Genomic DNA, 27,500 nt, shown 5'->3' with positions numbered 1-27,500 from the left:
GACGGCCGACTTGTTCAAAAAAAAAAAAAAAAAATGTATGAGAGGGGAAAGAACCTAGGGACTGGCAGAGAGCATGTATAGTTCCTTTATACAAAGGGAAGGAGGACAAAAGAGACTGTAAAAATTGTAAGGGGATAAGTTTACTGAGTATACCAGGAAAAGTGTATGGTAGGGCTATTATTGAAAGAATTAGAGGCAAGACAGAGAGTAGAATTGCGGATGAGCAAGGAGGCTTTAGAGTGGGTAGGGGATGTGTAGATCAAGTGTTTATATTGAAGCATGTATGTGAACAGTATTTAGATGAAGGTAGGCAAGTTTTTATTGTATTTATGGATTTAGAAAAGGCATATGATACAGTGGATAGGGAAGCAATGTGGCAGATGTTACAAGTATATGGAATAGATGGTAAGTTTCTAAATGCTGTAAAGAGTTTTTATGAGGATAGTGAGGCTCAGGTTAGGGCGTGTAGAAGAGAGGGAAACTATTTCCCAGTAAAAGTAGGTCTTAGACAGGGATGTGTAATTTCACTATGGTTGTTTAATACATTTATAGATGGGGTTGTAAAAGAAGTAAATGCTAGGGTGTTCATGAGAGGGGTGGAATTAAATTATGGGGAATCAAATACAAAATGGGAGTTGACACAGTTACTTTTTGCTGATGATACTGTGCTTGTGGGTGATTCTAAAGAAAAGTTGCAAAGGCTAGTGGACGAGTTTGGGAGGGTGTGTAAGGTAGAAAGTTGAAAGTGAACATAGATAAGAATAAGGTGCTGAGGATATCAAATGATTTAGATAAAGAAAAATTGGATATCACATTGGAGAGGAGGAGTATGGAAGAAGTGAAAGTTTTCAGTTATCTGGGAGTTGATGTGTCAGCAGATGGGTGTATGAAGGATGAGGTTAACCACAGAATTGACGAGGGGAAAAAAGGTGAGTGGTGCGTTGAAGTACATGTGGAGACAAAAAATATTATCAATGGAGGCAAAGAAGGGAATGTATGAAAGTATAGTGGTACCAACACTCTTATATGGGTGTGAAGCTTGGGTTGTAAATGCTGCAGCAAGGAGGCGGCTGGAGGCAGTGGAGATGTCCTGTCTAAGGGCAATGTGTGGTGTAAATATTATGCAGAGAATTCGTAGTGTGAAAATAAGGAGGTGTGGCATTACTAAAAGTATTAGTCAGAGGGCTGAAGAGGTGTTTACGAGGTGGTTTGGTCATTTAGAGAGAATGGAACAAAGTAGAATGACTTGGAGAGCGTATAAATCTGTAGGGGAAGGAAGGCGGGGTAGGGCTTCTCCTTGAAAAGGTTGGAGGGATGGGGTAAAGGAAGTTTTGTGGGAGAGGGGTTTGGTCTTCCAACAAGCGTGCGGGAGTGTGTTAGATACGAGTGAATGAAGACGAGTGGTTTTTGGGACCTGACGAGGAGCTGTTGGAGTGTGAGAAGGGCAATATTTTGTGAAGGGATTCACAGAAACTGGTTAGCTGGACCTGGCTCCTGGAAATGGGAAGTACAATGCCCGCACTTTAAGTAGGAGTCTGGGATATTGGCAGTTTGGAGTGACATCTCAACTGTCATATCTGGGCGCCTCTGCAAAGACACTGATTAGGTGTGAGTGATGGTGAAACTGTCGAATGATAGTGAAAGTCTTTTTTCTTTCTTTTTGGGTCACCCTGCCTCAGTAGAAGACAGGGAATGTGTTAAAAAGAAAAATGCAAGTTACTCACTTGTTTTTTGCTTTCATCTTCTTTCCTTTTCCTCTATTTCCTGGGCTTCGCCCCCTCTTGGAACTTAGTTGTATGAACCCCTTATTTTCTTCTTCAGACTCTGAGGAGTGCCGGCGTTTGATATCACGCCTTCCCTTTCTATACATAGGGGATCGGGATTTTGACCGTGAAACGGATCTTGATCTGGAGTGAGACTTTGATCGGGAACGAGATCTTGAACGAGACTTCGATCGATGAGATCTGCTTGAAAAAGAAATTAAAAGGTAATAAGCAATACTTTTTATTTTGTTTTATGTTGCTGAGGGTTGTAAATTGTATGCCTCTCCGACAGGCTAATCTCTTACCAGGATTCCTTGTTGACTTAATCATTTATGAGGCTGCTGATGGTCACTTGCAAGTCAAAGTGCCAGAGAATGAATTCTTCTTCTTCTTCTTCTTTCAACAAACCAGCCGTATCCCACCGAAGTAGGGTGGCCAAAAAGAAAAACAAAAGTTTCTCTTTTTAACTTTAAAGTACATGTGTATACAGGAGAAGAGGTTACTAGCCCCTCTCGGCATTTTAGTCGCCTCTTATGACATGCATGGCTTATGGAGGAAGAATTCTGCTCCACTTCCCAAGGAGACAAGAGGAAATAAACTAGAACAAGAACTAGTAACAAAATAGAAGATAACCCAGAGGGGTGTATTTCTTTCTTTCAACACACCGGCCGTATCCCACTGAGGCGGGGTGGCCCAAAAGGAGAAACGAAAGTTTCTCCTTTTACATTTAGTAATATATATAGGAGAAGGGGCTACTAGCCTCTTGCTCCAGGCATTTTAGTCGCCTCTTGCAACACGCATGGCTTACAGAGAAAGAATTCTGTTCCGCTTCCACCATGGAGATAAGAGAAAATAAACAAGTACAAGAACTAGAAAGAAAATAGCAGAAAACCCAGAAGGGTGTGTATTTATATGCTTGTACACGTATGTGTAGTGTGACCTAAGTGTAAGTAGAAGTAGCAAGACGTACCTGTAATCTTGCATGTTTATGAGACAGAAAAAAGACACCAACAATCCTACCATCATGTAAAACAATTACAGGCTTCCGTTTCACACTCACTTGGCAGGACGGTAGTAACTCCCTGGGCAGTTACTGTCTGCCAACCTACTACCTATTATATTATTACTATTATAATTATTATTATTATATGTAGTAGGTTGGTACACAACAGCAGCCCAGGGAGGTACTACCGTCCTGCCAAGTGAGTGTAAAACGAAAGCCTGTAATTGTTTTACATGATGGTAGGATTCCTGGTGTCCTTTTTTCTGTCTCATGAACATGCAACATTTCTGGTATGTCTTGCTACTTCTACTTACACTTAGGTCACACTACACATACATGTACAAGCACATATATACACATCCCTCTGGGTTTTCTTCTATTTTCTTTCTAGTTCTTTTTTTTTTTTTTTTTCAACAAGTCGGTCGTCTCCCACCGAGGCAGGGTGACCCAAAAAAAAAAGAAAGAAAATCCCCAAAAAGAAAATACTTTCATCATCATTCAACACTTTCACCACACTCACACATTATCACTGCTTTTGCAGAGGTGCTCAGAATACAACAGCTTAGAAGCATATACGTATAAAGATACACAACATATCCCTCCAAACTGCCAATATCCCAAACCCCTCCTTTAAAGTGCAGGCATTGTACTTCCCATTTCCAGGACTCAAGTCCAACTATATGAAAATAACCGGTTTCCCTGAATCCCTTCACTAAATATTACCCTGCTCACACTCCAACAGATCGTCAGGTCCCAAGTATCATTCGTCTCCATTCACTCCTATCTAACACGCTCATGTACGCTTGCTGGAAGTCCAAGCCCCTCGCCCACAAAACCTCCTTTACCCCCTCTTTCCAACCCTTTTGAGGACGACCCCTACCCCTCTTTCCTTCCCCTATAGATTTATATGCTTTCCATGTCATTCTACTTTGATCCATTCTCTCTAAATGACCAAACCACCTCAACAACCCCTCTTCTGCCCTCTGACTAATGCTTTTATTAACTCCACACCTTCTCCTAATTTCCACACTCCGAATTTTCTGCATAATATTTACACCACACATTGCCCTTAGACAGGACATCTCCACTGCCTCCAACCGTCTGGTCACTGCTGCATTTACCACCCAAGCTTCACATCCATATAAAAGTGTTGGTACTACTATACTTTCATACATTCCCTTCTTTGCCTCCATAGATAACGTTTTTTGACTCCACATATACCTCAACGCACCACTCACCTTTTTTCCCTCATCAATTCTATGATTAACCTCATCCTTCATAAATCCATCTGCCGACACTTCAACTCCCAAGTATCTGAAAACATTCACTTCTTCCATACTCCTCCACAATTTGATATCCAATTTTTCTTTATCTAAATCATTTGATACCCTCATCACCTTACTCTTTTCTATGTTCACTTTCAACTTTCTACCTTTACACACATTCTCAAACTCATCCACTAACCTTTGCAATTTTTCTTTAGAATCTCCCATAAGCACAGTATCATCAGCAAAAAGTAACTGTGTCAATTCCCATTTTGAATTTGATTCCCCATAATTTAATCCCACCCCTCTCCCAAACACCCTACCATTTACTTCTTTTACAACCCCATCTATAAATATATTAAACAACCATGGTGACATTACACATCCCTGTCTAAGACCTACTTTTACCGGGAAGTATTCTCCCTCTCTTCTACATACCCTAACCTGAGCCTCACTATCCTCATAAAAGCTCTTTACAGCATTTAGTAACTTACCACCTATTCCATATACTTGCAACATCTGCCACATTGCTCCTCTATCCACTCTATCATATGCCTTTTCTAAATCCATAAATGCAATAAAAACTTCCCTACCTTTATCTAAATACTGTTCACATATATGCTTCAATGTAAACACTTGATCTACACATCCCCTACCCACTCTGAAGCCTCCTTGCTCATCCGCAATTCTACATTCTGTCTTACCTCCAATTCTTTCAATTATAACCCTACCGTATACTTATCCTGGTATACTCAGTAAACTTATTCCTCTATAATTTTTACAATCTCTTTTGTCCCCTTTCCCTTCATATAAAGGGACTATACATCCTTGTTTAATTCCTCTTATCTCCATGGGGAAGTGGAACAGAATTCCTCCTCCGTAAGCCATGCGTGTCGTAAGAGGTGACTAAAATGCCGGGAGCAAGGGGCTAGTAACCTCTTCTCCTGTATATATTACTAAATGTAAAAGGAGAAACTTCCGTTTTTCCTTTTGGGCCACCCCGCCTCGGTGGGATACCGCCAGTGTGTTGAAAGAAGAATTATTATTTTTTTTATTAACACATCGGCCGATTCCCACCAAGGCAGGGTGGCCCGAGAAAGAAAAACTTTCATCATCATCACTCCATCACTGTCTTGCCAGAGGGGTGCTTTACACTACAGTTATAAAACTGCAACATTAACACCCCCTCCTTCACAGTGTAAACACTGTACTTCCCATCTCCAGGACCCATGTCCGGCCTGCCAGTTTCCCTGAATCCCTTCATAAATGTTACTTTGCTCCCACTCCAACAGCATGTCAAATATTAAAAACCATTTGTCTCCATTCACTCCTATCAAATACGCTCATGCACACTTGCTGGAAGTCCAAGCCCCTCACACACAAAACCTCCTTTACCCTCTCCATCCAACCCTTCCTAGGCTGACCCCTACCCCGCCTTCCCTCCGCTACAGATTTATACACTCTCAAAGTCATTCTGTTTTGTTTCATTCTCTCTACATGTCCAAATCACCTCAACAACCCCTCCTCAGCCCACTGGATAATAGTTTTGGTAATCCCACACTTTCTAATTTCCCAACAACGAATTTTCTGCATTACGTTCACACCACACATTGCCCTTAGACATGACATCTCCACTGCCTCCAGCCTTCTCCTCATTGTAACATTCATCACCCATGCTTCACACCCATACAAGAGTGTTGGTATAACTATACTCTCATACATTCCCCTTTTTGCTTCCATGGACAAAGTTCTTTGTCTCCACAAACTCCTAAGTGCACCACTCACCCTTTTCCCCTCATCAATTCTGTGATTCACCTTATCCTTCACAGACCCATCTGCTGACACGTCCACTCCTAAATATCTGAATACATTCACCTCCTCCATACTCTCTCCCTCCAATCTGATATCCAATCTTTCGTCACCTAATATTTTTATCTTCATAACCTTACTCTTTCCTAGTCATTTTTTATTTTCTTCTTTTACATACCCTACCAAATTCATCCACCAACCTCTGCAACTTCTCTTCAGAATCTCCCAAAAGCACCATGTCATCAGCAAAGAGCAACTGTGACAACTCCCACTTTGTTTTGATTCATTATCTTTTAACTCCACGCCTCTTGCCAAGACTCTCGCATTCACTTCTCTTACAACCCCATCTATAAATATATTGAACAACCACGGTGACATCACACATCCTTCTCTAAAGCTTACTTTTACTGGGAAATAATCTCCCTTTCTCCTACATACTCTAACCTGAGCATCACTATCCTAGTAAAAACTCTTCACTGCTTTCAGTAACCTACCTCCTATACCATACACCTGCAACATCTGCCACATTGCCCCCCTATTCACCCTGTCATATGCCTTTTCTAATTCCATAAATGCTACAAAAACCTCTTTACCCTTATCTACATACTGTTCACCTATATGTTTCACTGTAAATACTTGGTCTACACACCCCCTACCTTTCCTAAAGCCTCCTTGTTCATCTGCTATCTTTGTCTTACTCTTAATTCTTTCAATAACAACTCTACCATACACTTTACCAGGTACAGTGGACCCCCGGTTAACGATATTTTTTCACTCCATAAGTATGTTCAGGTGCCAGTACTGACCGAATTTATTCCCATAAGGAATATTGTAAAGTAGATTATTCCTTTCAGACCCCCAAACATACACGTACAAACGCACTTACATAAATACACTTACATAATTGGTCGCATTCGGAGGTAATCTTTATGCGGGGGTCCACTGTATACTCAACATACTTATTCCCCTATAATTTTTGCACTCTCTTTTATCCCCTTTGCCTTTATACAAAGGAACTATGCATGCTCTCTGCCAATCCCTAGGTACCTTACTCTCTTCCATACATTTATTAAATAATAGCACCAACCACTCCAAAACTATATCCCTTCCTGCTTTTAACATTTCTATCTTTATCCCATCAATCCCAGCTGCCTTATCCCCTTTCATTCAACCCACTGCCTCACAAACCTCCCCCACACTCACAACTGGCTCTTCCTCACTCCTACAAGATGTTATTCTTCCTTGCCCTATACACATAATCACAGCTTCCCTATCTTCATCAACATTTCACAGTTCCTCAAAATATTCCCTCCATCTTCCCGATACCTCTAACTCTTCATTTAATACCTCTCCTCTCCTATTTTTAACTGTCAAATCCATTTGTTCCCTAGGCTTCCTCAACTTACTCATTTTTTTTTTCTTATTTTCAACAAAATTTGTTGATAACATCTCACCCACTCACTCATTTACTCTCTTTTTACATTGCTTCACCACTCTCTTAACCACTCTTTTTCTCTCCATATACTCTCCCCTCCTTGTATCACTTCTACTTTGTAAAAACCTCTCATGTGCTAACTTTTTCTCTCATTATTATTATTATTATTATTTATTATTATTGTCTATAACATGAACACTAATTAATACTATCATTTTTTTAACATGTTGGCCATTTCCCACCAAGGAAGGGTGACCCAAAAAAAAACTTTCATCAATCAACACTTTCACCATCATACATTCATAATCATTGTCTTTGCAGAGGCGCTCAGATACAGAAGTTTAGATGTCACTCAAGTCAGCCAATATCCGATATCCCTCCTTTAAAGTACAGGCACTGTACTTCCCACCTCCAGGACTCAAATCCAGCTAACTGGTTTCCCTGAATCCCTTCGCAAAATATTGCCCTGCTCACACTTCAACAGTTCCTCAGGTCCCAAAAACCATTCGTTTCCATTCCCTCCTATCTAACACACTCACACATGCCTAATTATTATACCTTATTGCTCGAGCAGAATACCCAGATGTAATTAATTGTTTCTTATTATAAAGTGACTTCTTGTTCTGCTGTTTCATAGGACTTGTAGAGCTTGTGTCTGATCCTGCATCACTCCAGTTCTTCATCTGTGTTATTAAGTTGACTGCAGACTCACTGTGTATACTAGGAAGTGATTCTTCATCCCAATTCTGAAAATTAGAGAAAACTATTAAGTAATGTGCTTAAAAACATTTGAATGTTGTATCTCAGACATCCAGGCTGTTATTACCAAAATAATCAATTTGAAAATATTGTGATACTGTAATATGTATTGTCTATATTTTGTATAAACCCTAGCACCAAATCTCAATATATAAATAAACATATTTTAAAAAATATGTGGGAGATGGTGGCATTGTTTTAGCAAGAAAAATGTCTCCTGATGCAGGTTTTAGCCATGTGGCTAAGCGACCTCTTGTATACCAGACCTGGGTGTTCACTCCGTTTAAAAAACCTCACCACACTATACAGTATGTAGTAGGGAAGCTCAATACTATATTTTATGTGTGTGCTTTGTATGGATTGTTCTGTAATTTTATTTCATTTGTATGTTCCACACAGCTAGCAGTTACTTGTAGCTGTATGGAACATACAAATAAAATAAAATTATAGAACAATCCTTTGAAGAGTTTCAAGTCTTTCTACTTTCAGAGCCAGGCCATAGGCCAGGCTCGTACGAAGGACACATGAAGTATGGTATTGAGCTTCCCTACTACATATAGTGATTGTGACTCATAGCTCAGAGGTAATAACTTTTCCTGTTCACTCTTTTTTCTCTTTTCATGGCAGTAATCTTGGTTCAATAACAAAACCACCTACATGCACACAATAAAACCCAATACCACCTTATTACCACTATAGTAATCATTATACCAATAAGCTGACTACCACTGATATATAAAGTATTCCTTTTTAACCCTTTGACTGTCACAACCCCAAATGCTGAGGTGTCTCCTGGTGTCGCAAAAATTTCCCCTCAAAAAAAAAAATTATTGTTTCTTATGAAATGATAGAGAAGCTTTTCCTGATTGTAATGACACCAAAAGAGCAAAAATTGATGGACGGAACTATGCTCTTGTGAAGTTAGCGACCTCGGCGATATTCACGAATCGGCAATTTCGCCCACTTTGAGCCCTATTTTCGGCTAATTCCATTGTTCCAGTCGACCAAACTCAGCTATTTCTTTAGAAATCCAATTTTTCTATCGATTGAGTACAAGAAACTGCCCATTTACCGATTTCAACTACCCAATAACGGGGTCAGAAATTTGCAATTTGGCCAATTTCATGAAAATTAAAAAATACAGTGGACCCCAGCATAACGATATTAATCCGTTCCTGAGAGCTCATTGTTATGCGAAATTATCGTTATGCAAATGAATTTTCCCCATAAGAAATAATGAAAATCAAATTAATCCAAGCAAGACACCCCAAAGCATGAAAAAAAAAATTTTTACCACATGAAATATTAATTTTAATACACACAAACTGAAAAAGACATGCACAGTTACATGACACTTACCTTTATTGAAGATCTGGTGATGATTGATGGGATGGGAGGAGGAGAGTCTTAGTGTTTAGAAGGGGAATCCCCTTCCATTAAGACTTGAGGTGTCAAGTCCTTTTCCAGGGTTACTTCCCTTCTTCTTTTAATGCCACTAGGACCAGCTTCAGAGTCACTGGACTTCTGTCGCACAACATATCTGTCCATAGAGGCCTGTACCTTCCGTTCCTTTATGACTTTCCTAAAGTGGTTCACAACATTGTCAGTGTAATAGTCACCAGCACGGCTTGCAATAGCTGTCATCAAAAAAGGTTTGCACTTTAAGCCACATTCCACACATTTCCTTAATCTTTGAAGTAGGCAACTTCTTCAATTTCTCTCTCCCCTCCTCCGAAGCAGTTCCCTCAGGTCTGGCCTCATGCTGATGAAGATGATCTAGCAGCTCATCAGTGGTTAGTTCTTCATTGTCCTCCTCCACCAACTCTTCCACATCATCCCCACTAACCTCCAACCCCAAGGACTTTCCCAATGCCACAATGGATTCCTCAACTGGCATAGGATTCTCAGGGTTAGCCTCAAACCCTTCAAAATCCCTTTGATCTACACATTGTGGCCACAATTTCCTCCAAGCAGAGTTCAAGGTCCTCTTAGTCACTCCCTCCCAAGCCTTACCTATAAGGTTTACACAATTGAGGATATTAAAGTGCTCTCTCCAAAACTCTCTTAGAGTCAATTGAGTTTCTGAGGTCACTACAAAGCACCTTTCAAACAGAGCTTTTGTGTACAGTTTTTTGAAGTTTGCAATAACCTGCTGGTCCATGGGCTGCAGGAGAAGAGTGGTATTAGGAGGCAAAAACTTCACCTTAATGAAGCTCATGTCCCCAGAAAGTCGCTCTGCCACGTCTGTAGGATGACCAGGGGCATTGTCTAACACCAGGAGGCACTTAAGGTCTAATTTCTTTTCAGTTAGGTAATTTTTCACATTTGGGGCAAATGCTTGGTGTAACCAGTCATAGAAAAAGTCCCTAGTGACCCATGCCTTACTGTTTGCCCTCCACAGCACACACAAATTAGCCTTGAGGATATTCTTTTGCCTGAACGCTCTGGGAGTTTCTGAGTGATACACTAATAAAGGTTTCACTCTGCAATCACCACTAGCATTGGAACACATCAACAGAGTAAGCCTGTCTTTCATAGGCTTATGTCCTGGGAGTGCCTTTTCCTCCTGAGTAATGTAGGTCCTGCTTTGCATTTTCTTCCAAAAAGGCCTGTTTAATCACTTGTTCAAGTTTCAGTCCTTCACTGTCTATGTACTCCTTGAATTCCTGCACATATTTTTCAGCTGCTTTGTGGTCCGAACTGGCAGCCTCACCATGCCTTATCACACTATGTATGCCACTATGCTTCTTAAATCTCTCAAACCAACCTTTGCTGGCCTTAAATTCACTCACATCATCACTAGTTGCAGGCATTTTTTTAATTAAATCCTCATGCAACTTCCTAGCCTTTTCACTTATGATCACTTGAGAGATGCTATCTCCTGCTATCTGTTTTTCATTTATCCACACCAATAAGAGTCTCTCAACATCTTCCATCACTTGCGCTCTCTGTTTCGAAAACACAGTTGAACCTTTGGCAAGAACAGCTTCCTTGATTGCCGTTTTCTTGGACACAATAGTAGCGATGGTTGATTGGGGTTTACTATACAACCTGGCCAGCTCGGAGACACACACTCCACTTTCATACTTAGCAATGATCTCTTTCTTCATCTCTATAGTAATTCTCACCCTTATTCCTGTAGGGTTGGCACTAGAAGCTTTCTTGGGGCCCATGGTCACTTAAAATTTTGCAGATAAAATCACCAAAAACACTGAAATAATACGAAATGTTCCGATTGTATGCTTGGATGTTACCGCGGAGGCTGGCTGGTAAACAATGCCACCGGCGGAACATGTGAGGCTGGCTCAGGCCGCACATTAGACGCGTCTCAGACGAATAGCGTTGAGCGGGTTTTTTAGCGGTATGCGAGGCAAAATCTTAGCGATAAAATGCATCGGTATGCGGATTTAACGTTATGTGATGCCAACGGTATGCAGGGGTCCACTGTATGACAATTTCAATATAGGGTCGAGAATGAACAATGAAGACATTCCTGGCTCCAAAATAACATTTTCTATGTTCATCAGTCATGTCTCCAGGCCCCTCTGATATTACTCTTGCCTTCTATTCTGAATTTTTATTCAAACAAAAAATAAAAGATTTGCTGCAATATTGTAATAATTGTATAAATAATGTCAACCCATTCATGACTGCATATCAGAATGGCTACTTGGACATTTATTGGAAAATGACATCATTTGTTTACTTTTGAACATCGGCAAAAATCAAACACGATAGAATTGAATAAAGAAATTGTAGCAAAGTACGAAAGTGGAGAAGGAAGAGAGAGGGGAGAATGTGCCTTCTTCAGTGTTTCTATGATATGTACGATACTAAAGTAACATGAGTCGATAAAAGCTATAGCGCCAGCCAGCAATAAAGTGTAGCATTAACAGTGTAGCAAGTTAAGCGATAGAAAAATCACGACATGAAACTTAACTCCTCCACTGTTGTCTGAGGTATATAGGGCCCCCTGTGCTGCCACTTATGCTTAGCCTCTCAGTGGCCCTTATACACCCAGCAACAACACAACACCTGTCATGACATACATAATGACGTATTTTATTTATTCTAGAGTAATATGTCATGTTTCTATGTTAATAATAATATTGTTTATTATGTCATATAGATGAATTGTGATAGATAAATAAGCCGTAGAGTTGATATTAGTTTCATATTGAAGGACTATCTTGTCCTGCTTCCAAACAAACTCTCCTGCCTCTCTCATATGCCAACAAAAGTTTTCAAAAAAAGGTAAAACTAATTTAACCTCTAAACTATCCAAACATGGTGCTCCGACCTTGATTTTCTCAATAAGAAAGAATGTAAAAAACAACACAGATCTACGTTCGGAGCACTACGCAAGCGAACGCAGATCTACGTTTAGACAGTTTAAGGGTTAAATGTTCATTTATCCATTAAAATTAGTGCTTTATATTTATTTCTCATTGTTTTCTGTATGTAAAACTATAGTATTTATTCTTAAAAAAAAAAACAAATTTTTTGTAAATATTTTTGGGTGGAACGGCTTAATTGGATTTACATTATTTAAACCTTTTCAACTTTAGGCCTAGCTCCTGGAGTGGGTTATGGCCGAAACTTGGGGTTCCACTGTACAGTGGAACCTCGGTTGTCAAATGGACTAGTTGTCAAACAAATCGGTTTGAAAACCAATTTATTCAACATGGTTTTCATGTGTAGTCTTGGTTGTCGATCGACAATGCTCGGCTGACATGATCACCATACAGAGTCCACAGCATGGGCCTCAGTCAGTATAGCGACTAACGCGCATGCTGTAAACAGCTCCTGAGCTCTTGCTCTGCATTTTGTGAAGGTAATGAAACCAAAAGTACGAAATTTGATGGAAAACTTCTGGAATGATGCTATCGCAAAGTTAGCAGTCTTGGCGATATTTACACATCAGTGATTTCGTCAACTTTGAGCTCTTATTTTGGGCCAATTCCATTGTTCCAGTCTACCAAATTCAGCTATTTCGCTAGAACTCCTTTTATTCTATAGAGTGAGCACAAGAAAATGCCCATTTACCTATTTCAACTACAGTGGTACCTTGGCTTACGAGTTTAATTCGTTCCGTGACCCAGCTCGTAACTTAATTTTGCTCATATATTAAATCAATTCTCTTCAATGAAATTAATTGAAATACCACTAATCTGTTCCAGAGGAATTCCAGGCTCTCAGGAGGCAGGAGAAAATACTTCAATATAACGCTAATATCAACTCTACGGATTATTTATCTATCACAATTGATCTCACATGACATAATAAACAACATACAGTGGACCCTCAGTTAACGACGTCATCGGATAACGTAAAATTCGGATAACAACACGTTTTTGCATCAAAATATTGGCTCAGTTAACAACAAAGAACTCTGTTAAAGACAATCGTCCCGAACATGTCCACGTGGAGTGAACGCCTAGACACTCCATGTACAGCCAACGTGCCATTGTTTACAAGTCAGTGAGGACGAATCCACACATATATGTGATACATTTTGTATTATTCAATTGTTTTTAGTGCTAGTAACTGCTAAATAAGCCACCAGGGGTCCAAAGAAAGCTTCTAGTGCCAGCCCTTTGGTAAAAAGGGTGAGAAACACTTCAGAATTCAAGAAAAAGCTTGTAGAAAGATATAAAAGTGGTGGTGGTAGTAATGGTGGTAGTATGGGCCAACAGGTTTGCTGCAGTGTTCCTGCTTTTTATGTACACCAGCCAAGGTATTTCCCCACACACCAGCCAGGGTACTTCCCCACACACCAGCCAGGGTACTTCCCCACACACCAGCCAGGGTACTTCCCCACATACCAGCCAGGGTACTTCCCCACACACCAGCCAGGGTACTTCCCCACATACCAGCCAGGGTACTTCCCCACATACCAGCCAGGGTACTTCTGCACACACCAGCCAGGGTACTTCCCCACATACCAAACAGGGTACTTTGGTACTTCCCCACACACACAATTTGATTTGATTGGGACTTGTGCATGAGTGAATAGAATTATCGAAGCTTATTCCTTGGGAAGCATTGAAAATTGGGTTTGGCAAATACGATTCTGTTAGTGGGATGGTTTGTGAAGTACCTGCCTAGTATGGGCCAACAGGTCTGCTGCAGTGTTCCTGCGTTCTTATGTGCACACATTTATGGATGAACATCACCCTGAGATAACTGTTGCAGGCCATGCTGGCAACATCTACAATGACAATGTTGCATCCCATTTTAGGGAAATCTTAAGGAGACGCCAGAAACAGAGCTCTCTGGACAGATTTTTGGTGCAACAGGGGTCCAGTGACTTTCAAGCTGGTCCTAGTGGCATTAAAATACAAAGAAGGGAAGTAACCCCAGAAAAGGACTTGCTACCTGAAGTCTTTATGGAAGGGGATTCCCCTTCCAAACAATTGTAAACTCCTCCATCCTCTCCCCTCCTCCCGTCTCATCACTCATCAATACATCTTCAATAATGATAAGTGCCATTTTATTATTTATTTATGTATTTATTCTGCATGTCTCACTGTTTTCTGTGTAGGGAAATACATATTTCATGTGAAAAAAAAATCATTTTTTTTTTAATACTTCTGGGTGTCTGGAACGGATTAATTGGATTTACATTATTTCTTATGGGGAAAATTAATTCGGATAACAGCAGAATCAGTTAAAGACAAGCTCTCTGGAACGGATTAATGTTAACCCTTTCAGGGTCAGCAGGCCCTCTCCTAAACTCGTTCTCAGGGTAGGAAATTTTTGAAAAAAAAAATTATTTTTTCTTGTGAAATGATAGAGAATCTTTTCCCGATCATAATGACACCAAAAGTACAAAATTTGATGGAAAACTTACGGAATTATGCTCTCGTGAATCTAGCAGTCTCGACAATGTTTACGCATCGGCGATTTCATCCACTTTGAGCCCTATTTTCGGTGAATTCCAATGTACCTGGAGTTTACCTGGAGAGAGTTCCGGGGGTCAACGCCCCCACGGCCCGGTCTGTGACCAGGCCTCCTGGTGGATCAGAGCCTGATCAACCAGGCTGTTGCTGCTGGCTGCACGCAAACCAACGTACGAGCCACAGCCCGGCTGATCAGGAACCGACTTTAGGTGCTTGTCCAGTGCCAGCTTGAAGACTGCCAGGGGTCTGTTGGTAATCCCCCTTATGTATGCTGGGAGGCAGTTGAACAGTCTCGGGCCCCTGACACTTATTGTATGGTCTCTTAACGTGCTAGTGACACCCCTGCTTTTCATTGGGGGGATGGTGCATCGTCTGCCAAGTCTCTTGCTTTCGTAGTGAGTGATTTTCGTGTGCAAGTTCGGTACTAGTCCCTCTAGGATTTTCCAGGTGTATATAATCATGTATCTCTCCCGCCTGTGTTCCAGGGAATACAGGTTTAGGAACCTCAAGCGCTCCCAGTAATTGAGGTGTTTTATCTCCTTCATGCGCGCTGTGAAGGTTCTCTGTACATTTTCTAGGTCAGCAATTTCACCTGCCTTGAAAGGTGCTGTTAGTGTGCAGCAATATTCCAGCCTAGATAGAACAAGTGACCTGAAGAGTGTCATCATGGGCTTGGCCTCCCTAGTTTTGAAGGTTCTCATTATCCATCCTGTCATTTTTCTAGCAGATGCGATTGATACAATGTTATGGTCCTTGAAGGTGAGATCCTCCGACACGATCACTCCCAGGTCTTTGACGTTGGTGTTTCGCACTATTTTGTGGCCAGAATTTGTTTTGTACTCTGATGAAGATTTAATTTCCTCGTGTTTACCATATCTGAGTAATTGAAATTTCTCATCGTTGAACTTCATATTGTTTTCTGCAGCCCACTGAAAGATTTGGTTGATGTCTGCCTGGAGCCTTGCAGTGTCTGCAATGGAAGACACTGTCATGCAGATTCGGGTGTCATCTGCAAAGAAAGACACGGTGCTGTGGCTGACATCCTTGTCTATGTCGGATATGAGGATGAGGAACAAGATGGGAGCGAGTACTGTGCCTTGTGGAACAGAGCTTTTCACCGTAGCTGCCTCGGACTTTACTCTGTTGACGACTACTCTCTGTTCTGTTAGTCGACAAAAATCATAACTATTTCGCTAGAGCTCCATTTTCTCTAGCGAATGAGTACAAGAAACCACCCATTTACTGATTTTTAACTATCCAATAAAGTGGTCAGAAATTGGCAATTTTGCCAATTTCACACAATTTTTAAACGATGCCAATTTCCAAATAGGGTCCAGAATAAACAAGACAGACATTCCTGGCACTAAAATAACATTTCCTCTGTACATCAGTCACGTCCCCACGCCTCTCTTACATTTCTTTTCTTTTCCACTTTGAATTTTTATTCTCACAAAAAATAGAAGATTTACTGTTATGCAGACTACTGCGTTGGTGTAGAAACGGTATAAATAATATCAGCGCATTTGTGAAAGAATATTAGACTCACCAGTTGACGTGTATTGGACGCATGGCATTTTTTGTTTACTTTTGAACTTTGGCAAAATCGAACATTTCTGCTACTTCGAGCTCAATTTCAAGGTACTTTTCCTTGTGAAACCAATTAAAATCATCTCAATTTCTATAATATGTCTTCCATTCTATAAAATGAGACCAAGAAAACTAGAATACAACCATAAATAGCATACGAAAATGCAGTGCAAAGTCGCTGTTTTAACCCCTTCAAGGTCCAAGGTCAAAATCTGAAGTGGTGCTCCAGTGTCCAAGAAATTTTGAAAAAAAAAAAAAAAAATAATTTGTTCTTACTGAATTAAAGAGTGTATTTTTGGGAAGGCAATAAGACAAAAACACAAATTTCTGATCAGTACTTATCGAGATACAGCAGCGGGAAGTTGACCCAAAATGACCGGGTGGCGGCAACATCAGTGACTAACGCAAAATCCCATTTTTTTATTTTGCGTTTTTTATACTTTTTTCTTTTTTCTATTTTTTTTTCTTTTTCTAATAACATTTGTGGCCTGTGAGACCAGTATAATGTATATTGTATTAGTGTACACTCATTGTATTCCACGCAATAACTGCACTAATTTATCATTATATTGCTTACAAAACTTGTTTACAAGTTTATTGTAAACAAAATGATGAAAATATTAGTGAGGTTATTGTGTTGAATACAACGGTACCATATAGTACCATATGGTACAATGGTGCCATAGGGTGCAATTGTACCATAAGGCACAATGACACCATATGATACAATGGTACCATATGGTACAAAATGGCACAATGGCACATGATACAATGGTACATGATACAATGGTACCATATGATACAATGGTACCATATGATACAATGGTACCATATGATACAATGGTACCATATGGTACAATGGCACCATTTGGTACAATGGCACCATTTGGTACAATGGTACCATATGATACAATGGTACCATACAGAGCAATGGTACCTTATGGTACCATATGGTGTAATGGTACCATATGGTACCATATGATGCAATGGTACCATATGGTACATTGTACCATACAGTACAATGATACCATATCATTCATTGTACCATATGGTACTGTTGTATTCAACACACTAATATTTTCATTATTATTTTGTTTACAATAGTTTACAACAAAAATATGCAAAAATGTTGTATATTAGTAATGTTCTATTATATATTTACAAATGTACAGGAACCTGATGTGTTCCTTGAGGTGGATGACAAAGCACTTTGTCTCGCCACTCACTCAGTCTTGGCTGGTGTCTCATGCCACCAACACCTATTGACCAGTTACAGGGTACCATATGGTACATTGTACTATATGGTATAGGGTACCATGCAGTACAGGATAACATAAGGTACAGGGTACCATATGGTACAGGGTACCATATGGTACAGGGTTACCATATGGCACAGGGTACCATACAGTACAGGACACCATATGGTACAGATACAGGGATAACTATTGAAATAAGTCACCCTGACTTTTTTGGGTTATCCTAAGATTTTGTACGAACCTAGGATAACCCAAAAAAGCCAGACAGACTTGTTTCCATTAGGGTCCCTGTACCATATTGTATAATGTACATTGTACCATATGGCACAATGTACTATATGGTACATTGTACCATATGGTACCATTGTACCATATACCATTGTACCATATGATACCATTGTATGACATGGCACCATTATACCATATGGTACCGTTGTACCATATGGCACAATGGTACCATATGGTTCAAAACCATAGAATTCGTCTTCAGCTCCACTTCCATCAGTCTTAGAACTGTAAGTTGTGAAGAGGAGAGTCAGAATTCGCCCCGAGAGTGAGTGGGGAGTGAGAGCTTCCTTGTCGCCAGGCACAATGAACAAAGCTACTTTGCCGGCGTTCCCACAATGCCATGCGGGCATCCCGATTTTTTCTATGTTGTGCACACTGACCACCCAGACCCATTCTCTCAGATGTAGGCCTACTAGCCTTCTCGTGCTAAATTTGGCGCCGCTAGAATTTTGGCGTAGATCTACGGTTTAGACCCTGAACGTAAAGCCGTAGATCTACGGGACGGACCCTGAAAGGGTTAAACCAAAAACACGGTCCGAGTTTTTTTTTCTCATTATGCACTGTGTGCTGCAGGATTTTTATATACTGTGCACAGTGACCACATAGACCCATTCTTTCATATGTAGGCCTACCAGCTTTCTCTTGCTAGATTTGAAGGAGCTAGAATTTATGTTTACTAGTACAGCACCAACCCTGGCGTGCAAGCCGTACTAGTACGACACCAACCCTGAAAGGGTTAACTGAGGGTCCACTATAAATAACGCAGAAACATGATATATACTCTAAAATTAATAAAATATGTCATTATGTGACGAGTGGTGGCAGCCACTCCTGAGGCAAAAATAATTATCGCTCTAGCCTTATCTTCTCATTCTTGCCCTTCTGAGGTCTTATTATAAGAGAAAACGGAGTGCTTGTGAGACTAAGTGCACTAGATCACAAGTTTCATAAGGAAAACACCGAAATAAAAGCAATTTTCTCGGAATCTCCCCCCCCCCCAAGTCAGGAGACCGGCCTACGTTTTGGGTGAATATCTCGGAAGTAAATCAACGTAAATGCCTCAAGCCTTCTCTGCGAGAAGGCATGAGGCATTTACGAAGTACATACTACGCTTGTACTGCCTTGCCAAGTTGACTACACGCACACCTCACTCGTGTTTTTTTATGATTTCATGCTTTAATTCAATGAACATCATCCTCCTCTTCTTCTCAGCACTGTCCTTTTCACTTACTTTCTTAGGACCCCATGGTAAGAAAAAAGAAATTTGGTAAAATAACTGCAAAAATTGCAAGCACAACACAAGAGAGATGCTTCCATGGCAAGGTAACCACGTGCATTACTGTGGTGTTCGCTGCATTAACTAGTGGCGGCGTATCTGAAGCTTGCTCGTAACTCAGATTTTGGCTTGCAATACAAAGCAAAAAAATTGACCAAGTGACAGTTCATAACTTGGAAAACTCGTAAGTTGGGGCACTCATAAGTTAAGGTACCACTGTACCCAATAAAGTGATCTGTAATTTGGCTGATTTTACACAAGATTCAAGAAAGGCCAATTTCAAAACAGGGTCCAGCATAAACAATGCAGATATTCCGGGCACTAAAATAACATTTTATGGGTTCATTAGTCATGTCACCAGGCCCCTCTTATATTACGCTTGCTTTTCATTTTGAATTTTTATTCGCACAAAAATAGAAGATTTACTGTTATTCAGACTACTACATAATTGCAATAATTGTAAAATAATATCAACACATTCGTGAATGCATATTAGACCCACCAGTTGATATGTGTACTGGACGCATGACATGATTTGTTTACTTTTAAACATTGCCAAAAATCAAACATTTCAGCTACTTTGGGCTCAATTTCAAGTTACTTTTAGTCATTAAATACCATTGAAAAATCACCTCTATTTCTGTAATATATCTTCCATTCTATCAAATGACACCAAGGAAATGAGAATGCAACCATAAATACCACACAAAAATACACAGCAAAGTCGCTGCTGTAAACCAAAAACACAGTCGCAGCTTTTTTACTCATGATGCACTGCATGCTGCGGTGCATGCAGTCCCATTCTCTCACATGTAGGCCTACCAGCTTTCTCCTGCAAGATTTGAAGCCACTAGAATTTTGCCAGTACTTTTCCTCTGGCAGGTAAGAGGCAATTAAATTTTCATTTATTGTACAGTATTTCAGTTAAATTTTCATTTAGCATTCATTTTTACAGTTTCCATGTGCTGTATAATTTTATACATTGTTTTATGTAGTAATTGTTTTATTATTAATAAATTATTATACAGGTCTCCCTCAACATTCGGGAGGGTTAGGGGATCAAGAGCCTCACGAATGTTGAAAAACCGTGAATGTTTGGTGCCCCAATATATTGTAGGGAAATATAATACAATACTGCTTCCTTAATTTGTTGAACCATGAGCAATCATAAAATACATGAAAACGTCGTAAACTGTACTAAATACATACGTTATGCCTTAACAACATGTATGTTATTAAATACCACTGCCTCCACCACTGCAAGTCCCTACTACCCTCCCTCCGACCCCCCCACAACTGGCAGCCAGCCCTCCCACCACTGTGTGGTGAGTGTTTTGTTTGTTTATTATTTGCTATTAAACTACAGTATAAATAATGTAAACCCATTTATGACTGCATATTGGAATGGCTATTCAGACAGGTATTGGACGGTGACATCATGTGTTTACTCTTGAACACAGCAAAGAATCAAACATTTCTGCTACTGCTAATAATAATAATAATAATAATAATAATAATAATAATAATAATAATATAAAAATAATAATATAATACAAAAATAATGATCATAATAATAATAATAATAATAATAATAATAATAATAATAATAATAATAATAATAATAATAATAATAATAATAATAATAATAATAAATACGATTGAATTGAAGAAGGAAATTGTACAAAAATATGAGGGCTGAAGCAGGGGTGGAGGAAGTGGTTGACGCAGCGTCAGTGTGGCTTTGTTTATGCTGGAGTATTAGTCTCCGTGCTTTTCCAAACATTTCACAATAATTCATTGTATTTGGTGCTTGTAGATTGAGTGTGACTGGAGTGGTTGAGGCAGTGGTAGAGGCAGTGATAGAGGCAGTGGTAGAGGCAGTGGGTGAGGCAGTGGTAGAGGCAGTGGTAGAGGCAGTGGGTGAGGCAGTGGGTGAGGCAGTGGGTGAGGCAGTGGGTGAGGCAGTGGGTGAGGCAGTGGGTGAGGCAGTGGTAGAGGCAGTGGGTGAGGCAGTGGTATTTACTAACATCTATGTTATAAATAATAATAGTACATGTTAATATTAATAACATTTATAATAATAATAATAAATTCAGATTCAGGAAGGATATAGGTAAGTACTGGTTTGGTAATAGAGTTGTGGATGAGTGGAACAAACTCCCAAGTACCGTTATAGAGGCCAGAACGTTGTGTAGCTTTAAAAATAGGTTGGATAAATACATGAGTAGATGTGGGTGGGTGTGAGTTAGACCTGATAGCTTGTGCTACCAGGTCAGTTGCCGTGTTCCTCCCTTAAGTCAATGTGACCTGACCTGACTAGGTTGGGTGCATTGGCTTAAGCCGGTAGGAGACTTGGACCTGCCTCGCATGGGCCAGTAGGCCTGCTGCAGTGTTCCTTCGTTCTTATGTTCTTATGTACTATTATTATTTATAACATGTATGTTAGTAAATATCACTGCCTCTACAACTCTCACCCACTGCCTCTACCACTGCCTCACCCACTGCCTTTACCACTGCCTCTATCACTGCCTCACCCACTGCCTCAACCACTCCAGTCACACTCAATCTACAAGCACCAAATACAATGAATTATTGTGAAATGTTTGGAAGAGCACGGAGACTAATACCCACTCCAGCATAAACAAAGCCACACTGACGCTGCGTCAACCACTTCCTCCACCCCTGCTTCAGCCCTCGTATTTTTGTACAATTTCCTTCTTCAATTCTATCGTATTTATTATTATTATTATTATTATTATTATTATTATTATTATTATATTAATATTATTATTATTATTATTATTATTATTATTATTATATTAATATTATTATTATTATTATTATTATTAGCAGTAGTAGAAATGTTTGATTCTTTGCTGTGTTCAAGAGTAAACACATGATGTCACCTTCCAATACCTGTCCGAATAGCCATTCCAATATGCAGTCATAAATGGGTTTACATTATTTATACTGTAGTTTAATAGCAAATAATGAACAAACAAAACACTCACCACACAGTGGTGGGAGGGCTGGCTGCCAGTTGCAGGGGTCGGAGGGAGGGTAGTAAGGACTCGTGGCGGTAAACTTAAATATGATTTGGCAGCTGGGAATTTGGCGGTTGGGAATTCGCGAATGTGTGAAGCCCGTGAAAGTTGAAAACGCGAATGTTGAGAGAGACCTGTATTGTCATTTTTGGTCTGAAACAGATTAATTGTATTTACATAATTTTTTATGGAAAAATTGGTTTGGTTGTCGACCATTTTGGTTGTTGAACTGACAATTGGAACGAATTAAGTTCAACAACCGAGGTTCCACTGCAATATAGTTTATAAATTAAACAATATAAATTTTATTTAAGAATTCTTTCTCTGTAAGCCATGTGTGTCGTAAGAGGGGACTAAAATGCAGGGAGAAAGAGGCTAGCAACCCTTTCTCCTGTATAAATTACTAAATTTAAAAAGAAAAACTTTCATTTTTCTTTTTAGGTCACCCTGCCTTGATGGGATATGGCTGGATCGTTGAAAAAAATTATTTAACTGTATTATGCACCGATACTGGACTGCTACTATGTACGTACCAGAGCAGCACGACGTAAACAACAGTATCACTCCAGTCTGAGCAGTGAAATTGTGTAGTCCTGTACAGTACATACATATACACAATATTTTTCTTTATTATAAAAAGTACTGGTACCCATTTTATATGCAAATATATGAGTGAAAAGAGGAAATGCAATGACAATGAGAGTTTAAGTAAACATAAATGGTTAACACTAGATGAAAAATTAGAAGTGATAAAACATGATGATGGTGCATCATATACTAAAACAGCATTATTATTATTATTTATTATCACACTGGCCGATTCCCACCAAGGCAGGGTGGCCCGAAAAAGAAAAACTTTCACCATCATTCACTCCATCACTGTCTTGCCAGAAGAGTGCTTTACACTACAGTTTTTAAACTGCAACATTAACACCCCTCCTTCAGAGTGCAGGCACTGTACTTCCCATCTCCAGGACTCAAGTCCGGCCTGCCGGTTTCCCTGAACCCCTTCATAAATGTTACTTTGCTCACACTCCAACAGCACGTCAAGTATTAAAAACCATTTGTCTCCATTCACTTCTATCAAACACGCTCACGCATATGACAAGAAAATGAACAACGCATTGGTATGTGCACACACAAGGAATAAATATAAAATAAGAAGATGTGAAATGGCAACAGCATTTTATATGTTAAAAAAGACTGCTAAAAATCATACTTTCATAACTATGATTTTTAATAGTCATTTTATAATATGCAATGTCTTTTAACCCCTTGAGGGTCCAGACCCTAAATCTGAAAAGTGTCCACAAGGTCCAAGAATTTAAAAAAAAAATTTTTGTTAGTTTTTCCTACGAAATGGTAGAGAAATTTTTTCTGAAGGCAATAAGACAAAATGTACGAAATTTGATGGAAATCTGACGAAATTGCACTTTTGCAATTTAGCTGTCAGTGATATTTAAGCAGAGGCGATTTTGCCCAATTTGACTCCTATTTTAGGCCAATTACATTGTTCCAATTGACCAAATTCTTAGCTATTTCACTAGTATGCTTTCTATTTTATTGATTCAGTACAACAAACTACCAAATCAACTATTTTAACTACCCAATAAAGTGATCAGAAATTGGTAATTTGGCCAATTTCACATAAATTTCAAAATATTTCATTTTCAAAATAGGGTCCAGAATAAACAATGCAGGCATTCCTGGCATAACTAATGAACATTTCCTATGTTCATTAGTTATGTTTCCAAGCTTTACACATGAATTACATTTAGATTTTTTATTCACACAAAGAATTTTTAGTCAAAAAAAAACTAAATTGTTATACAATATTGCAATAATTGTATAAATAATATCAGTGCATTCATGAATGTACATTAGATCCACTAGCTAATGTGTATTGGATGAGTGGTGTGATTTGTTTACATTGTTTAAGTGTGAATAGTGGTGGTGGGTTCTGCTGCTGCCTCCACCACCACGATGTACAGCTTCTCTTAGTGGCCCTTATAAACCCAACACTACCACCACCACTTATTCCTCACATACATTATGACATTTTATTCATTCTAGAGAATATATCACATTTCTATTATTATTGTTAATTATGTCATATTAGATGAACTATGATAGATAAATAAGTCGTAGAGTTGATATTAGCATCATATTGAAGCATAATAAACTCGCCTTCTTCCTGCCTCCTACTTGTCTTCCATATGCCAACAAGAGTCAATAAAGGTAAGTGTGATGTTAAATGTTCATTTATCCATTTTATTAGTGCTTTATATTTATTTGTCACTGTTTTCTGTATTTTTTTTTTTTTTAACAAGTCGGCCATCTCCCACTGAGGCAGAGTGACCCAAAAAAAAGAAAAAATCCCCAAAAAGAAAATACTTTCATCATCATTCAACACTTTCACCTCTATCGCACATAATCACTGTTTTTGCAGAGGTGCTCAGAACACAACAGTTTAGAAGCATATACGTACCTATAAAGATACACAACACATCCCTCCAAACTGCTAATATCCCGAACCCCTCCTTTAGAGTGCAGGCATTGTACTTCCCATTTCCAGGGCTCAAATCCGGCTATATAAAAATAACCGGTTTCCCTGAATCCCTTCACTAACTATTACCCTGCTCACACTCGAACAGATCGTCAGGTCCCAAATACCATTCGTCGCCTATCTAACACGCTCACACACACTTGCTGGAAGTCCAAGCCCCTCGCCCATAAAACCTCTTTTACTCCCTCCCTCCAACCTTTTCGAGGACGACCCCTACCCCGCCTTCCTTTCCCTACAGATTTATACGTTCTCCATGTCATTCTACTTTGATCCATTCTCTCTAAATAACCAAACCACCTCAACAACCCCTCTTCAGCCCTCTGACTAATACTTTTATTAACTCCACACCTTCTCCTAATTTCCACACTCCGAATTTTCTGTGTAATATTTAGACCACACATTGCCCTTAGACAGGACATCTCCACTGCCTCCAACCGCCTCCTCGCTGCTGCATTCACAACCCAAGCCTCACACCCATATAAGTGTTGGTACTACTATACTTTCATACATTCCCTTCTTTGCCTCCATAGATAAAGTTTTTTGTCTCCACATATACCCCAACGCACCACTCACCTTTTTTCCCTCATCAATTCTATGATTAACCTCTTCCTTCATAAATCCATCCGCCGACACGTCAACTCCCACTTCTTCCATACTCTTCCTCCCCAATTTGATATCCAATTTTTCTTTATCTAAATCATTTGATACCCTAATCACCTTACTCTTTTCTATGTTCACTTTCAACTTTCTACCTTTACACACACTCCCAAACTCATCCACTAACCTTAGCAATTTTTCTTTAGAATCTCCCATGAGCACAGTATCATCAGCAAAAAGCAACTGTGTCAATTCCCATTTTGTATTTGATTCCCCATAATTTAATCCCACCCCTCTCCTGAACACCCTAGCATTTACTTCTTTTACAACCCCATCTATAAATATATATTTAATCTAAGTTATTTTATTAATATTAACATATCAGCTGAGTCCCACCAAGGCAGGGTGGCCTGAAAAGGAAAAACTTTCATTATTCACTCCATCACTGTCTTGCCAGAGGGGTGCTTTACACTACAGTTTATAAAACTGCAACATTAACACCCCTCCCTCAGAGTGCAGACACTGTACTTCCCATCTCCAGGAGTCGAGTCTGGCCTGTCGGTTTCCCTGAATCTCTTCATATATGTTACTGTGCTCACACTCCAACAGCACATCAAGTATTAAAAACCATTTGTCTCCATTGACTCCTATCAAATACGCTCACGTATGATTGCTGGAAGTCCAAGCCCCTCGCACACAAAACCTCCTTTACCCCCTCCCTCAAACCTTTCCTAGGCCGACCCCTACCCCGCCTCCCCTCCACTACAGATTTATACACTCTCGAAGTCATTTGTTTTTGTTCCATTCTCTTTACATGTCCAAACCACCTCAACAACCCTTCCTCAGCCCTATGGACAAGTTTTGGCAATCCCACACTTCCTCCTAACTTCCAAACAAAATATTTTTTGTTAATACTTTTGGCTGTTTGAAACAGATTAATTGGATTTCCATTATTTCTTATGGGGAAAATTAATTTGGCAAACGGCAAAATCGGTTAAAGGAAAGCTCTCTGGAACGGATTAGTGCCGTTACCTGAGGGTCCACTGTATTCCCCAAAGAGATATTAGGTCAAATAACAATGGCTCCATGTGGGTTAACAGGAGGCTAAAGCATTTACTAGGAGAGAAAAGAGTACTTTATAGGCACATCAAAAGAAGAGCAATTAACCTTACTGACCAATATATTCAATTAAAAACAGAAGTATAAAAGGGGATTAGAAAAGCTAAACATGACTATGAAATTAAAAATGCTAATGAATCAAAGGCTAATACAAAAGGGCTCTTTCAAGTGTACAGGACAAAGGTGAGGGAAAAGGTAGGGCCTCTGAAAATTGGGAATGGACAGCTGACGGATAACGAACCGGAAATGTGTTCTCCATTTAACTCTCTCAGGGTTTCGGACATACTAGTACGGCTTACGCACCATGGTTTTTGACGTACTAGTACGCCTAAATTCTAGCGCCCTCAAATCTAGTGAGAGAAAGCTAGTAGGCCTGCATGTGAAAGAATGGGTCTGTGGTCGGTGTGCGCAGTATAAAAAAAATCCTGGAGCACACAGTGCGTAATGAGAGAAAAAAAACTGACCGTGTTTTTGGATTAAAACAGCGACTTTGCACTGTATTTTCGTATGGTATTTATGGTTGTATTCTAGTTTTCCTGGTCTCATTTTATAGAATGGAAGACATATTACAGAAATTGAGATTATTTTGACTGGTTTTACAATGAAAAGTACCTTGAAATTGAGCTCAAAATAGCAGAAATGTTCGATTTTTACCAGAATTCAAAAGTAGACAAATCATGCTAAGCATCCAATACACATCAACTGGTGAGTCTAATATTCTTTCACAAGTGTGCTGATATTATTTATACCATTTCTACACTAATGCAGTAGTCTGCATAACCGTAAACCTTCTATTTTTTGTGAGAATAAAAATTCAAAGTGGAAAGCAAA

General features: G+C 39.5%; 1 protein-coding gene across 2 annotated transcripts in view; it reads right to left on the bottom strand.

Annotated features, from left to right (window-relative positions):
• The window catches only part of LOC128691416 (leukocyte receptor cluster member 8 homolog), a 120,334-nt gene that overhangs the window by 43,813 nt on the left and 49,021 nt on the right, over window positions 1-27,500 (bottom strand). The window contains exons 4-5 of one of the 2 annotated variants that reach the window (XM_053780286.2): window positions 7,834-8,021; window positions 1,725-1,967 (exon numbers count right to left, since the gene is read on the bottom strand). In XM_053780286.2, the coding sequence (XP_053636261.2) occupies window positions 1,725-1,967; window positions 7,834-8,021 (431 nt within the window). The remainder of the gene's footprint in view (window positions 1-1,724; window positions 1,968-7,833; window positions 8,022-27,500) is intronic. The other variant, XM_053780287.2, reaches the window with a different exon arrangement.

Source organism: Cherax quadricarinatus, chromosome 36 (genome assembly GCF_038502225.1).
Source record: "Cherax quadricarinatus isolate ZL_2023a chromosome 36, ASM3850222v1, whole genome shotgun sequence".
Lineage (NCBI taxonomy): Eukaryota > Metazoa > Arthropoda > Malacostraca > Decapoda > Parastacidae > Cherax > Cherax quadricarinatus.
The sequence above is the reverse complement of the archived record's forward strand: the minus strand, read 5'-3'. Positions and strand labels throughout refer to the sequence as shown.